Raw genomic sequence first — 15,878 nt, 5'->3', positions numbered from 1 at the left:
TCATTCTCCCTTATCCCTTTACAAACACCCAGAATGCTGGGAGCAGTGACATCAGACACAAGCGAGCAGACCCTGTCCACATTTGTTGCAATCGTAATGCGAGTTAGCAACACACTAAGGTTTCATGGACAATTTTAGCAGCTTCTTCTCCTAGTATTTAAATGTTTGAAAATATCAAAACTTTTTTCATATTTTATGCCATTTTAAAAAGTGAAGATATTTAAAAAATACCACTTTTAAATTTTTTCAATTGTTTACATTTTTTTTTAATGACCCATTTCTTTAAAAAGTGCCTATATTAGAGTCCAAACAATATTCTGATAAGATGACCGCTTTAGTGGCAGTAAAGTAAAGTTATAGTGGTCAGAATATGAAGATACTTAAATAGTTTTTTGGGCAGTTATTTTAGTGTGCAAAAGTAGCAAAACGTAAAAACCCTATTTAGAGGCAGCCTGTCAGGTCTTCGGTTCCCCCAGGACCAGAGGCGTAGCTAGGGGTTCAGCTCAGAGGGTGAGAAACATCCTAGTGGGCCCCTAATATGAGGACATGTCATTGGTGCAACCTGTGCGGCCGCACATGGGCGCAAGAGGTAAGAGCGCTTGGGCTGCAAAGGGATCATATTTTGCTCTTGCACATGGTCTCTTTCTGTCTGTGTCTGCCTGTGGCCCCTAACCAGATAATCATGATTGTAACTATGGTGGTATAGGGGAACCTCAGGAAATGACCACCCTGTTATCGAAAATAAAAGTCTGTACAAAGACCAGCACTGATATTACCACTTTACGGTGACATATTGTAGCAGATACCAATCCTGCAGGACATATAGAGATTACTGCACAGTTATAGATGGTGACTTACAGAGGACGTTCTTTCTGGTGGAGTCATTCACTTTTCCCGTCTTTTCCATCTGGCCCAGACCGACATGTCGACTTCTCCAGCCAGGACTCATCTGCAGAGATTACAACAAAGACACATTTGACTTCTCACATTTCCAACACTGTTCACATGTAGAATCATGAAATCCTAGAATGTTTGAGTTGGAAGGGACCTCCAGGGTCATCGTGTCCAACCTCCTGCTCAATGCAGCAATGCAGGATTCACTAAACCACCTCAGACAGATGTCTGTCCAGCCTCTGTGTGAACAATTCCATTGAAGTAGAACTCGCCACCTCTCGTGGCAGCCTGTTCCACTCATTGTTCACCCTCACTGTCAAAAAGGTTTTTCTAATATCTAATCTGTATCTTCTCCCTTTCAGTTTCATCCCATTGCTTCTCGTGTTTGCATGTGCAAATGTATTCGCAGCCTGCACAAACTCCTCCTCCTGCTGATACCCCAATACTGAGCTGCTGGTGCCATATGTGTCCCTATTACTGCACCTGCTGTGTGGTACAATAACGGCTTCTCTTACTTAGTAATGCCACCACTGTGCCCCTTACATCGTAATAATGCCTCCTTTGTGCCCTCTAGATGGTAAAATTGCCCCCTAGAAAATTATAATTTCCTGTGCATGTGCCTTCCAAATTTTGTCCCTAGAAGGTAATACTCCGTGTGCAACTTTGATGGTCACAATACGGAGAGTCCCTATAACAATAATGTTTCAGTGCCCACTTAACATTTAATAATGTCTCCTGAGTTCCCCATGTATAATTCCTCTATATGCAGTATGCTGGGCCAACAGCTCCCCTATCAACCGTATGATGATCCCACAGCTCCCCTATACACCATATGATGATCCCACAGCTCTCCTATACACAGTATGATGATCCCACAGCTCCCCTATACACAGTATGATGATCCCACAGCTGCCCTATACACAGTATGATGGGCCCGCAGCTCCCGTACATACAGTATGATGGGCCCGCAGCTCCCGTACATACAGTATGATGGGCCCGCAGCTCCCGTATATACAGTATGATGGTACCGCAGCTCGCGTACATACAGTATGATGGGCCCGCAGCTCCCGTACATACAGTATGATGTCCCAAAGAGTTCCCCTATACATATGATGCCCCCACTGCTCCTCCAGTACACAGTATAATTGTTACGGGTTGGCGGAACACAGCAAAGAATAAAGATGGAATAATATATGAGGTGCGTTCGCAGCCCGGGGCCCATCGTGCAGAGGTGACCAACTGCAGCTAATAAATGAGGAGAAGGCGTGTAGGGGAAAGCCGGACACTGGTGGGTAACCACTAACCCGGTGCTAGCAGGAACGAACTCCGTTACTTCACGTAGTTCGCGCCAGCCGGCGAGCAACCGCAACCTGTTAGCGACACAGGTCACGGTAATGTGAACCACCGTTTGGAGCGGGTGCAATGTCCACCCTGACGGATGCCACTAACCAGCCTGTCAACGGTGCTAGAAAGCGCACATACGGCGCTGCTCTGGCGGACGCTGCGGTAGCAGTAGTCGAGAGGCCTGTACTGGCCGACGCCCAGGGCTCTAGTGAATGATGAGGAGACACACTGCGGCACTAAGCAGTGTCAGAGCTAAGGTGCTGACTCAGATTCCTAACCCTAACTCATACGTAATATCCAAGGAGGGGGAAATTATAATGCGTCAGTCACCAGGCTCATTCAGCCATCATCACACATTACACTAAGCACTATAGCCTCAGAGTCCATCATAGCTCATGGCGGGGCGGCAATGCAAACCTTTTATAGCCGTGTCCTTCCGGGACCTTCCTGATCCCCCTGATGGTCCAATCAGAACTGGAGAAGGACCTAAGCATGTGACTCCCGATCCCCAATGGGAGATCTTCCCATGATCATGCTCAGTGGAGCGACAGAAGGACTTAGAATCTGGAGTCTTTTGCTGCTGGCCAGGCTGCATTGTCATAACTGGACCAGAGGTGGCAGCAGCAATCGAGCACACACTGCTGGTGTGAGCAGAACACCGGGATCGAGGAGTCTGCTGAGCAGGCTCCCACTGCAAGCTCCACTGCGGCCGAAGAAGAATGGGAGACCGTTGACGGCAAGGCTCGAGATTCCCGCTGTGCTGTGCCCAGAACCCGACGCCTAACAATAATAGTTAATAGTGTTCTGACACCGTGTGACGCCCGCACTGAGAGCGCCTTTACCGGGAGGAAAGTAACTTTATTCCTCCTGACAGCCTAGCTCTTCCAGTCATAAGGGATGCGCTGGCACGGTTTCAGTCACCACTCTGTGTATAGAGAGTGGCCGCTGTAACCTCACCTCGGCACTGACTGAAAGCCGGCTCAGCACCGTCTGCTACCCGGTAGTTACCCTACAGGTGCCCCTATAAATAATAATGCTTCTTAAGTGCCCACTTATTATTTAACTGGTTCCCCCTATGTACAGTAGTAATGGCCGCAGCATCGCTGATGTGAGCAGTGGGTCGTGTGACGACTCTTTCAGCTTCTCCAATTATCTTCTATTGAGTGAAGTCAAAATTATTTAGTTGACACATGCAAATATCAAACGTGGTCACATGACCTGATCGCACCAGTGGTATTGGGGTCTCATGACAGCAGGCGCACCCCATCATGATTTTGCGGTCTATAGTTAAAGAGTGACTGCAGACAATTATCCCAAGCCTTTAATAACTTAATTATAAATTGCTTATTATTAAATTATTAATTAGAATGCAGCTCGTGGTTACTGTATTGTTATACTTGTTAGGAAACAGACAGAAGTATTTCTTGTGTGAGGATTGCATTGCAATCCTCAGACTGACCGTCAGCTCTCTACACCTGAATGTGACAGCTGCATAGTAGTAAATCATGCTCGTAACAGGAGCGGTACCAGCCAGTCCGAAAATTGCGGTGCGATCCTCGCATGAGTTATACGGCCGTCTGTGCTCTTGTTATGCTAATGCTGAAATATTAATCTGTTATTAAAGTATTAACGAGCTCACAAGTAAAAAGAAAAAAAGCCCTCTACCTCCCCCCTGTCCCCCTCACACACCCCAACAGCCCATCCTCTCTCATACATGCCTCGGTGTCCTGTCCCCCTGACCCCACAATACCCCCATCCTCTCACATTAACCCCCCGTGCCCTAGCCCCCACAATATCCCCATCCTTTCACATTCACCCTAGTGCCCTGTACCCCCTCCCCCACAATACCTCCATCCTGTCACATTCACCCCACAGTGACCATGACATGCCTAAGCTGAATGAATTAAATTACATCCCCATTTCCATGAAGCTTGCAGGCAGTGACTGAGGCTGGACCAGGAAGTGTCCAGTTTAATGCACATAGAGGGCACTAGGACTCAGAGTGCCTGAGACAATCAGAGCCTGCACAGCAGAGACTGCAGCTGCTGCTAGCGAGCAAGGAGCTCCTCCAGTAAGACAGCAGCACCGTACACTGCACAGACAGGCTCTGCAACCTGCCGCTGTGCAGTCTGCCAGACAGGGGAGCCGGCATTGTGCTGCTCTCTCTGACACCTCAGGTACTGGCCATGACTCCCAGGGGGCCCCTGAATGTGACTAGGCCCGGGGCAATGGCCCCCTCTGCCCAGGATTACCAGCAGTTGTGTCTACATCACTTAATTCCCTACCTCAGTCCCTGTATTACATTACACACACAAACAGATCTTTTAAAAAAGAATTTCTAAAATCTGTTTATGATATGTATATGAAGCCTTTGACTAGTCGATGGGACGTTGGTGTCCCCAGACTAGTCTGCCTACTAAGCATGTTTTCACTCCCCTGTGGGATTTTTTTTTTAATACATATAATAATCAGTATGTAAAATTGGGGGCAGGTCACTGAGGGATCAGTGTCCTGTCATAAGCCATCAGTATTAATACCTAAGCAGAGCACCACATAAAACCCTCCAACAGGCCGCCCCGGAGCACGAGAATATCATTAATTCAAAACTGAAAACAATGGTTAAACAACAATCACAAGACTGATTTCATCACCCAAGGTATCATTTTAATCAGTATAACGGCGCCAACCTGACTGTCTGTAGGTTACTGAGCACAGCCCTGCAGACAGGTTCCCTTGCTTTAACCCCTTCCCGAACCTGTGACACAGCGTATGAAAGTTGATGCCAATCCGACCTGTGACGCTTATGCTGTCATGGGGGCATCGAGTTCCTGCAAGTTGGGTGACCGGGGTCACTGAAAGGTCACCTGACCCGCAGGTACAGGACCCTTTGTACTTCACCCCGGAAGGGGTGGCTTAGCCCCCCCGTGGCTACGATCGCTCTGATTGGCTGTTAAATGTGAAACAGCCAATCAGAGCAATTGTAATATTTCATCAGTGAAATTTGGTGAAATATTACAATCCAGCCATGACCAATGCTGCAATATCATCGGCCATGGCTGGAGACAGAGTTCTGACCCCCCACTGACTGACGGGTGCGATTGGCCCCTGCCACCGATTGACAGCGGCGATCGGCTGCCTCCGTCAGCATCTGCTCCCGCTCCCCTTCCCTCCGCTCCCCCTGCCTTCTGAGCCCCCCTCCACCCTCCCGGTACCTACTGAGTGCCGGCATCCCTCCCAGTGTCCCTGCTGAATCCTGCATGGGTGCCGCCATCTTCCAAAATGGCAGGCACATGCGCAGTGCGCCCGCCGAATCTGCCAGCTGTCAGATTCATTCAGGTACATTTTGATCACTGTGATAGACCCTATCACAGTGATCAAAATAAAAAAGTAAATTAACCCCCTGTTTATCAATCCCATAGGTAGGGACAAATAAAATAAAGAAAAAAAAATTTCTCCATTAGAGTTAGGGTTGAAATTAGGGTTAGGGTTGAAGTTAGGGTTAGGGTTGAAATTAGAGTTAGGGTTGGAGTTAGGGTTGGAATTATGGTTAGGGTTGGAATTCGGGTTAGGTTTGGAATTAGGGTTGGGGTTGGAAATAGGGTTAGGGTTGGCATTAGGGTTAAGATTAGGTTAGGGGTGTGTTGAGGTTGGGATTATGCTTAGACTTGTGGTTAGGGTTGGGATTATGGTTGTGGTTAGGGTTAGGGGTGTGTTGGGGTTAGGGATGAGTTAGAATTGAGGGGTTTCCACTATTTAGGCACATCAGGGGGTCTCCAAATGCGACATTGCGCCACCATTGATTCCAGCCAACTTTGCGTTCAAAAAGTCAAACGGTGCTCCCTCCCTTCCGAGCCCCGACGTGTGCCCAAACAGTGGTTCCCCCCACATTTGGGGTACCAGCGTACTCAGGACAAACTGGACAACAACTTTTGGGGTCCAATTTCTCCTGTTACCCTTGTGAAAATAAAAAAAATTGTGGGCTAAAAAAATCATTTTTTAAGGAAAAAAAATCATTTTTTATTTTCACGGCTCTGCGTTATAACGTTATAAACTTCAGTGAAGCACTTGGGGGTTCAAAGTGCTCACCACACATCTGGATAAGTTACTTGGGGGGTCTAATTTCCAAAATGGGGTCACTTGTGGGGGGTTTCTACTGTTTAGGCACATCAAGGGTTCTGCAAACGTAACATGACATACGCAGACCATTCCATCAAGTCGGCATTTCAAAACGTCGCTACTTCCCTTCCGAGCCCTGACGTGTGCTCAAACAGTGCTTCCCTCCCACATATACAGTTGTGGCCAAAAGTATTGACACCCCTGCAATTTTGTCAGATAATACTCAGTTTCTTCCTGAAAATGATTGCAAACACAAATTCTTTGTTATTATCTTCATTTTATTTGTCTTAAATGAAAAAACACAAAAAGAATTGTCCTAAAGCCAAATTGGATATAATTCCACACCAAACATAAAAAAGAGGGTGGTCAAAAGTATTGGCACTGTTCTAAAAATCATGTGATGCTTCTCTAATTTGTGTCATTAACAGCACCTGTAACTTACCTGTGGCACCTAACAGGTGTTAGCAATAACTCAATCACACTTGCAGCCAGTTGACATGGATTAAAGTTGACTCAACCTCTGTCCTGTGTCCTTGTGTGTATCACATTGAGCATGGAGAAAAGAAAGAAGACCAAAGAACTGTCTGAGGACATGCGAAACCAAATTGTGAGGAAGCATGAGCAATCTCAAGGCTACAAGTCCATCTCCAAAGACCTGAATGTTCCTGTGTCTACCGTGCGCATTGTCATCAAGAAGTTTAAAGCCCATGGCACTGTGACTAATCTCCCTAGATGTGGACGGAAAAGAAAAATTGACGAGATTTCAACGCAAGATTGTGCGGATGTTGGATAAAGAACCTCGACTAACATCCAAACAAGTTCAAGCTGCCCTGCAGTCCGAGGGTACAACAGTGTCAACCCGTACTATCCGTCGGCGTCTGAATGAAAAGGGACTGTATGGTAGGAGAGCCAGGAAGATCCCACTTCTTACCCCGAGACATAAAAAAGCCAGGCTGGAGTTTGCCAAAACTTACCTGAAAAAGCCTAAAACGTTTTGGAAGAATGTTCTCAGGTCAGATGAGACAAAAGTAGAGCTTTTTGGGCAAAGGCATCAACATAGAGTTTACAGGAGAAAAAAAGAGGCATTCAAAGAAAAAAACACGGTCCCTACAGTCAAACATGGCGGAGGTTCCCTGATGTTTTGGGGTTGCTTTGCTGCCTCTGCCACTGGACTGCTTGACTGTGTGCATGGCATTATGAAGTCTGAAGACTACCAACAAATTTTGCAGCATAATGTAGGGCCCAGTGTGAGAAAGCTGGGTCTCCCTCAGAGGTCATGGGTCTTCCAGCAGGACAATGACCCAAAACACACTTCAAAAAGCACTAGAAAATGGTTTGAGAGAAAGCACTGGAGACTTCTAAGGAGGCCAGCAAATGAGTCCAGACCTGAATCCCATAGAACACCTGTGGAGAGATCTAAAAATGGCAGTTTGGAGAAGGCACCCTTCAAATATCAGGGACCTGGAGCAGTTTGCCAAAGAAGAATGGTCTAAAATTCCAGCATAGCATTGTAAGAAACTCATTGATGGTTACCGGAAGCGGTTGGTTGCAGTTATTTTGGCTAAAGGTTGTGCAACCAAGTATTAGGCTGAGGGTGCCAATACTTTTGTCCGGCCCATTTTTGGAGTTTTGTGTGAAATGATCAATGTTTTGCTTTTTGCTTCATTCTCTTTTGTGTTTTTTCATTTAAGACAAATTAAATGAAGATAATAATACCAAAGAATTTGTGTTTGCAATCACTTTCAGGAAGAAACTGAGTATTATCTGACAAAATTGCAGGGGTGTCAATACTTTTGGCCACAACTGTAGGGTACCAGCGTACTCAGGACAAACTGGACAACAACTTTTGGGGTCCATTTTCTCCTGTTACCCTTGTGAAAATAAAAAATTGCGGGCTAAAAAATTATTTTTTGAGGACAAAAAAAATGATTTTTTATTTTCACGCCCGGGCGTTATAAACTTCTGTGAAGCACTTGGGGTTCAAAGTGCTCACCACACATCTAGATAAGTTCCACGGGGGGGTCTATTTTCGAAAATGTGGTCACTGGTGGGGGAGCTCCAAAGTTTAGGTACACAGGGACTCTCCAAACACAACATGGTGACCGCTAATGATTGGAGCTAATTTTCCATTCAAAGTGTCAAATGGCGCTCCTTCCATTCCGAGTCCTGCTGTGCGCCCAAACAGTGGTTATCTCCACATATGGGGTTTCAGCGTACTCAGGACAAATTGGACAACTTTTGGGGTCCACTTTCTCCTTTTATCCTTGGAAAATAAAAAAATTGTTGCTAAAAGATCATTTTTGTGACTAAAAAGGTGGTCCAATGGTTTTGTAAATTTTGTTGTAAAAATGAGAAATTGCTGGTCAACTTTTAACCCTTATAACTTCCGAACCCAAAAAAATTTGTTTCCAAAATTGTGCTGATGTAAAATAGACATGTGGGAAATTTTATTTTTTAACTATTTTGTGTCACACAACTCTCTGGTTTAACAGAATAAAAATTCAAAGTTTGAAAATTGCAAAATTTTTGCCAAATTTCCGTTTTTTTCACAAACGCAAAATTTATTGACCTAAATTTACCACTAACATGAAGCCCGATATGTCACGAAAAAACACACTCAGACTCGCTAGGATCCGTTGAAGCGTTCCTGAGTTATTAACTCATAAAGGGACACCGGTCAGAATTGCAAAAAATGGCCAGGTCATTAAGGTCAAAATAGGCTGGGTCATAAACGGGTTAATGTTATGCCTATCTATTCCTTTTTTTCCATTTGTCCCATTAGGACATTTAGCTTGTCATTATTGCCTTGCATTAGACTGATTGAAGCAGAAGTTCATGATCTTCCGCTCTTCGTTTAATGGGTTGAAGCCAAGAGTCTTTAAGCCAAAACAAATTTTTTGTGAATAACAATTTTGAGTTGAGTTTTTTCAAGGTCCTCTGGATGGCTCACATGTAATTTTGCAATCCCTTCTGTCAAAAGTCACACACTACAGTGCAAGATCATGCTTTTGTGAGAACAGATCTCTAAATTGATGATGGATTGAATCTGGCTCTGTTTTACATCTTCTGATTCTGCCAAGTATTACTCTTACCAGAAGAGCGAAACATTCCTATGTGCCATTATTTCCCTGTACTCAGCAAAACTACCACTTGTGTATAGTGTCGAGCTTGCGGCTTGGCTCATTTTATTTCTTTAATTGGGTCCTACTGCCCCATGAGGCTTAACATTTTTGCTCCCATGTTTTTTTTTTTTTTTACCATCTTTTGAAAGTTGTTAACGCAGTGATGTACTGTACAATGTTTGTAAGGGTTCATGTAAGACAGTTCCAGAAATTATAAACTTTCTAAGGTCTCGTAGCAGCAGCTGGTATTGTAAGGTATGTTTTTATTTATCTATATGATATACTGTATTTCTGGAAATCCTAGTAATAAATATGGTGGCATCTGTGACAAAAAATATACAGTATAGTTTAATTGCTATACAACCTAAACTAGAGGTTAGCCGGTATCAGGTCTAAGTATTATATTTGCCTATTGATGTTTTATATTTGGAGGGGGTGATTTTTTTTTTTTTAAAGCCTGGGTAAGGTGTAAATACAGTAAAAGTGTTGTCTGTTAACAAAATTTTGTTGACATATCCCGAGGATAGGTCGTCAATAACATGTTAGTGAGAGGCAGTCTTCCCAAACCCCCACCCATCAGCTGTTATAAGCTCCGGCGGCTGCCCGATACTGCCGAACACCTTGTATTTGAGGATAGGCCATTGATGTCTTGTGGCTGGCTAACCTCATGGAAGACTCATTCACATGGCCGGACTTTGGGTCCGAGAGCTGTACGTGGAAAAGAAGGACAACACTCAGGCCAGTTATTTGATCGTTGCTGTAAAAAAACAGATTACATATGAACTGCATATGAATGACAAGTGAGAAAAAAAAAATCATCCCACTTTTCTGGATGAAACACTGAATGAGTATTCTATATACTCATGTAACCCTACCCCCCAGGGGAATTTAAAAAATCGTTTATAGACTTTCTTCCAGAAAAGTTTGCCGATCATGCTCACAGCAACTTCACTTATTCTAGTGAGAGTGCTGAACATCAGCAGAATGCAGGGCTCGGCAATCTCCCATTAGGAGTAATGAGCTGTTGTGTGCATGATTGACCACCACTCCGTTCAGCCGGGGCTTTTCAGATCTCTAGTTCTTCAAATCCCTGGTGATCCTGATGGCAAGACCATCAGTGATTGGAAACTTATTCCAAATACAAAGGATTGGATTTAACTTTTTATTCTTGAGGATATCCTTTAAAGAATAATCAATTTAATGACAGTTTGCAAAATATTATTTTTTTAGACCGATGTTACGGTACTTGTATTTAGCATATTAATAATCTCTATTCTTGTTTTTCTATTGTATTTTTTTTTAGGTTACAAGATCACTAGTTATGACAAGCATGTCCGCTGAGTAAGTTCCTCCACTCCATTCCTGTTTTGTACTTTTTTCATGATGTACAGCGATGGTTCCTCCAAATGGATGTACTATTAATGTATTATCTATGCAGTGTGTTGATTACTGGAAGCCTATGATAATGATTGCCATAAAAGACTTGCTGTTCGATTCCAACTTTCCAGGTTTAATATAGTTGAAGAAGTTTATTGTAAATTATATAGAAAAGGAACAAATCAGTGGCTTCACTTGCACTTTTACCTTCTCTATTTTTTTTTTTCTTCTCTATTAAAGGGATACTTGTGTCTTCATAAAGTAACATCTATCCAATAGATAGCCGAAAACTGTTAGATTGGTATGGGTCGTACCACTGGGACCGAACAGATCGCCAAATAGCCCTGACAATCAAGAAAAAGCTGAACACTGCGCTGAATTACTGTTAGCAAGTTTTGTCAGTGCATCGACTTTAAATGGAAAATGTTCTCTTTACCATAGCCTGGTGGTCAGAGGAAGATCAGTGGGGGGTTCCAATGGCGGGATCCACACTAAGAGAACACTTATTACCAATTCACTGGATATGGGATAATTTATGAAGAATGAATAACACCTTAAATAAATGAGACTTATATAAATCAAAGTTTAAGTATAGGGATAGTAGAATATAAACTAATCCCTCTTAATCTGATCCAATATAGAGCAGGATACGTGATCTCAGAAGCACAATGATTTAGTGATAGGTTAAGTGACATTTCTTGCAATGTACCGTACAGTATATACTCGAATATAAGTCGAGATTTTCAGCCCTAAAAATTGGGCTGAAAGTCCCCCTCTCGTCTTATATTTGAGTCATATACAAAGGGGGTCAGAGGGGGAGAGGGGGCGGGGGTGTCAGGTCATACTTACCCGTCCTGACGCTGTCGCTTGAGTCCCCAGCTTCTCCCCGTGCTCTCTCTTCCTGCCTTCAGCGGTCACGTGGTGCCGCTCATTAAAACTCATGAATATGCGCATATTAATGAGCGGTATCACAAGACCACTGAATGCAGGAAGAGAGAGCACGGGGAGAAGCTGGGGGCTCAAGACACAGCGTCAGGACGGGTAAGTATAGCGATACTCACCTGTCCTGCGTCCATGGCTGCTTGCTGCTGTCTGTCATCGGTCAGTGACTTCAGACAGCAGAGGGCGCGGTGACGTGGTTAGTGCGCGCCGCGCCCCCTGCAGTCTGAACGTCACTGACTGATGACGTGCAGATAGCGGTGAGCAGCCATGGACGCAGGACAGGTGAGAATCTGACACCCAGCGACGGAGAGGTGAGTATGTCATTTTTTTTATTTTTACATGCAGCAGCAGCAGCATGGGGGCAGCATATGAGGGAACAATCTATGGAGCTTCTTCTGAGGACACCATATGGGGGAATAATCTATGGAGCATTTCCCACCCTAGACTTATACTCGAGTCAATAAGTTCTCCCAGTTTTTTGTGGCAAAATTAGGGGGGTCGACTTATACTCGAGTATATACGGTAATCATTATTTTTCTTTTATTTTAATGTTTGATTAGCCTTGGCATGTTCAATTAGAGTCGCCTTAGGGCTGCCGACCCTGAAAGTTAGACGGATAAGCAAGATATGTTCTTTGGAATGTACAGCACTAAGGATACCAACACTTGATTTTATGATTTATTAAATCGAGGATCTCCCGTCTCTAAAATGTAACTGATCATGCTTAAAGAAATGAATTTTCTAGAATCTTATTTAATGTAACTCTTAATTGTGACACATGAAATGTATCCAAAATTTCATATAAATATTTTAGTATTTAGAAAATAGATTGCTCAACATTTGCATTCTGTAAGAAGTAAAACATTTTTTATATATTTTACTAATTGGTATAGACAAACATATTTTAGAATATTACCAGAGAAATTCCATTATTATGCTTAAACCTTAAGTTCTGGTTTATAGTCATTATACCATGAGGCAGATTTAACCAATGTTGCATTTTAGACTTCACAAATTCATCTGAGGATACTATTAGGTGGTGCATATAAGAGAAAAAAGCGGATGGCACCGCCGTTGCCGTGTGGAGATCAACTTGTACGCAGCATTCGGTTCCTGGCTTGCCTACAGCCACGGGTGCACGTCCTGAGAAATAACAGTAATGTCCAAATCCATGTGAAGAAAATAGCACCGCACTTCTCGGGCTGTGAAAAACGCTGCTGCTTTATTGGCACATACAATTCATGTTGGCCAGGGGAGTGATAGCCGGAGTGAGCAGAAAGCTGACAACGGCCGTTTCGCTCTGAACCAGAGCTTCAACGGGTCAATTAGTGTCTTCTTGCCCTGCGCTTCCAATCCTTTATTTCATACTTGGTTGCCATATGCAGCCAATAATCTCATACCCCGGAGTAAGGTGGCAAGAAAAATCTTAGATTTTTTTCTTACAGGAAATTTTTGGGGTTACTTTTGTTTTCCTCGCTCAGTGTTAAACATGTTTATGTCTATTGTATCATTTTGTGTTGCACTTGATTTATATTTTCCGTTTGTAAACTCTCTTGCATGTACGACACTTGCTTGTACAACACGCTGCTTTAAAATGAATAGTTTTGCTTCATAAGCAAAACATGAATCGCTTGTGGCAGAATGTAAATTTATTACTGTAGGTTTCCCTAGCGTATTAAGGCTGATACTAGTATTAATGGCGTATAACATTGGTTGGACGTACAGACTTCAGCTGTGTCCTACAGTTAATTTATCGTGATGGCGTCTTGGTGGTGTGTGGTATCGGGGACAGTTTCACACAATTAGACCCCCGAGTAAACATTAAACAGTATTATGATTCCGATTTCTAAAATCCTGACCTCCAGGGCACCTAAGAAAGGCTGGTGTTGAAGGCAAAAGAAATGAGGCAGAACTTAAAGGAAATACTTTCTCTGCAGAGTACAGCACACCCCTACTTTTAGTCGCTTTATCTCCTGGATCTGTTGAGACTCCTGCTTTACTGAGATCCTTGTGGGTCTGTTATGGCATGTCCCTATGTTATCTGTTAATACTCTGCCAATCATGATGTAGATGATGCAAAAACAGCACCTATTGTACTAAGATAACATCCAATTTACTCTCCTACAATAATCACGGCATTGTGCATATTAAGCAAATAAAAGTTTAACTTTTTCTGTTCATCAGTAGATAGAGCGGGGTTTGCACTGCTACATCTGACACGACTCAAGATTCAGCATGCACCCGGGACTTAATTTGGTGATACTCAGCATAAAGTGCAGTCAAATACCGTTTGAATAAGTTAGAGGTAATAGTACTAGACAACAGCAATACAGATTTGTGAAGTGGGAAAGTAACATAACTCCACAACGATATTACACCGATGCTAAAGGCATTTTATCTCCTTGGCATCACTTGGTAAGTCAATTTCATTACAAAATACTTGCCCTGAAACATACTGTTCTGTCCTCACTAAATGAAGCAGAATTCATGTAGCTTATATAGGCATCTAAACCGCTATACCGGGGTCCAATAAGGAGACTGTAGGTTGAATCTGTGCTTTATTGAACGTGATGGTATATTGGCGCAGTGAAATTACAAACAAAAACATATATGCATACAATCAATACTGGGTTCATCAAGGATTCATATATACATAATACATCATCAGCACTAATAGCTAACCAGGGGAGAACTAACTAAGCAGGCTAGTATGAGACAGGAATTGGATACAGGAAACAAATACATACCAGCGATGCTGTCACAAGGGGAGAAGAGAAATGAGATGCTTCCTGAGGAAAATGATGGACTGGAGGGAACGTGGGGGCTAAACTAACCATAATCCTTTGCAAAAGGCTACCAGGGTGCAACCTTACCAGAATGCACTGTAAACGGAGGGAAATAGAAAGTGAGAGTAAAACACACAATAACACTGCGGTCATGACTCTGGTCATTAGATGGAGCCAGAGAACACTGTAAACATTGACAAGCAGATAATCAGGGATTATGAATTAAATGTCGGAGTCAGAACACATACAGAAAAACATGGTCATTAGAGGAATATTTCTCATTTTCACAAATGAATATTATCGAATAGTGCTTGTACATAAAACGCTTTTGCCACTTACTGCTTGTTAAAATTTGCAGCTGTACTTAATATGTTTACTCCATAGTTAGGAGGTAACAAAGCATGCTAGTGTTCCTGGGCATAGCAGTGCTTCAGTTTCAGAACAGTGCTTACAAGCTCAAGAGAAATCAGCTTGTAAGCACTGTGTAAATTGTGCTGTCTAGCAGTGGTGGTCGACCTCCAAAGCAACAAGCTGTAAACAAAAGTGTTAATATCTTAATAATGGCTGAAAATTTTAATAAGCAGTAAATTGCAAAAAGTCTTTGTCTTTACAAGCTCAATCTGACAGCACCCATTTATGAACATGTGAAAAACCTCTAACTATAGCTGGTTTGGTTGCTAGCATAACAGATGTCTCATGCTAACATTTATAACTACAGACCTGTCTCTAACCTTCCCTTCATCTCTAAACTCCTGGAACGCCTGGTCCACTCCCGTCTAATCCGCTATCTCTCGGATAACTCTCTTCTCGACCCCTTACAATCTGGTTTCCGCTCTTTACACTCTACTGAAACTGCCCTCACTAAAGTCTCTAATGATTTAATAACAGCTAAATCGAAAGGTCATTGCTCCCTGCTGATTCTCCTGGATCTCTCTGCCGCATTTGACACTGTGGATCACCAGCTCCTCCTCACTATGCTCCGCTCTATAGGCCTCAAGGACACGGCCCTCTCCTGGTTCTCCTCCTACCTCTCTGACCGCTCCTTCACTGTATCTTTTTCCGGCTCCTCTTCCTCTTCTCGTCCCCTTACTATCGGGGTCCCTTAGGGCTCAGTCCTAGGCCCCCTCCTCTTCTCTTTATACACTGCCCCTATTGGACAAACAATCAGCAGATTTGGGTTCCAGTATCATCTCTATGCTGATGACACCCAATTATACACTTCTTCCCCTGACATCACCCCTACCCTAATTCAAAATACCAAGGATTGTCTGTCTGCTGTCTCTAGCATCATGTCCTC

At 43.4% G+C, this 15,878-nt stretch overlaps 1 protein-coding gene across 3 annotated transcripts in view; it reads left to right on the top strand.

The window, feature by feature from the left end:
• Positions 1–15,878, top strand: part of MCPH1 (microcephalin 1) — a 461,844-nt gene that overhangs the window by 125,391 nt on the left and 320,575 nt on the right. For all 3 annotated transcript variants that reach the window (XM_073589174.1, XM_073589176.1, XM_073589175.1), the window contains exon 10: positions 10,780–10,817. In XM_073589174.1, the coding sequence (XP_073445275.1) occupies positions 10,780–10,817 (38 nt within the window). The remainder of the gene's footprint in view (positions 1–10,779; positions 10,818–15,878) is intronic.

The sequence above is a fragment of the Dendrobates tinctorius genome, unplaced genomic scaffold (assembly GCF_039654945.1).
Source record: "Dendrobates tinctorius isolate UK_male_01 unplaced genomic scaffold, ASM3965494v1 ptg000107l, whole genome shotgun sequence".
Lineage (NCBI taxonomy): Eukaryota > Metazoa > Chordata > Amphibia > Anura > Dendrobatidae > Dendrobates > Dendrobates tinctorius.
The sequence above is the reverse complement of the archived record's forward strand: the minus strand, read 5'-3'. Positions and strand labels throughout refer to the sequence as shown.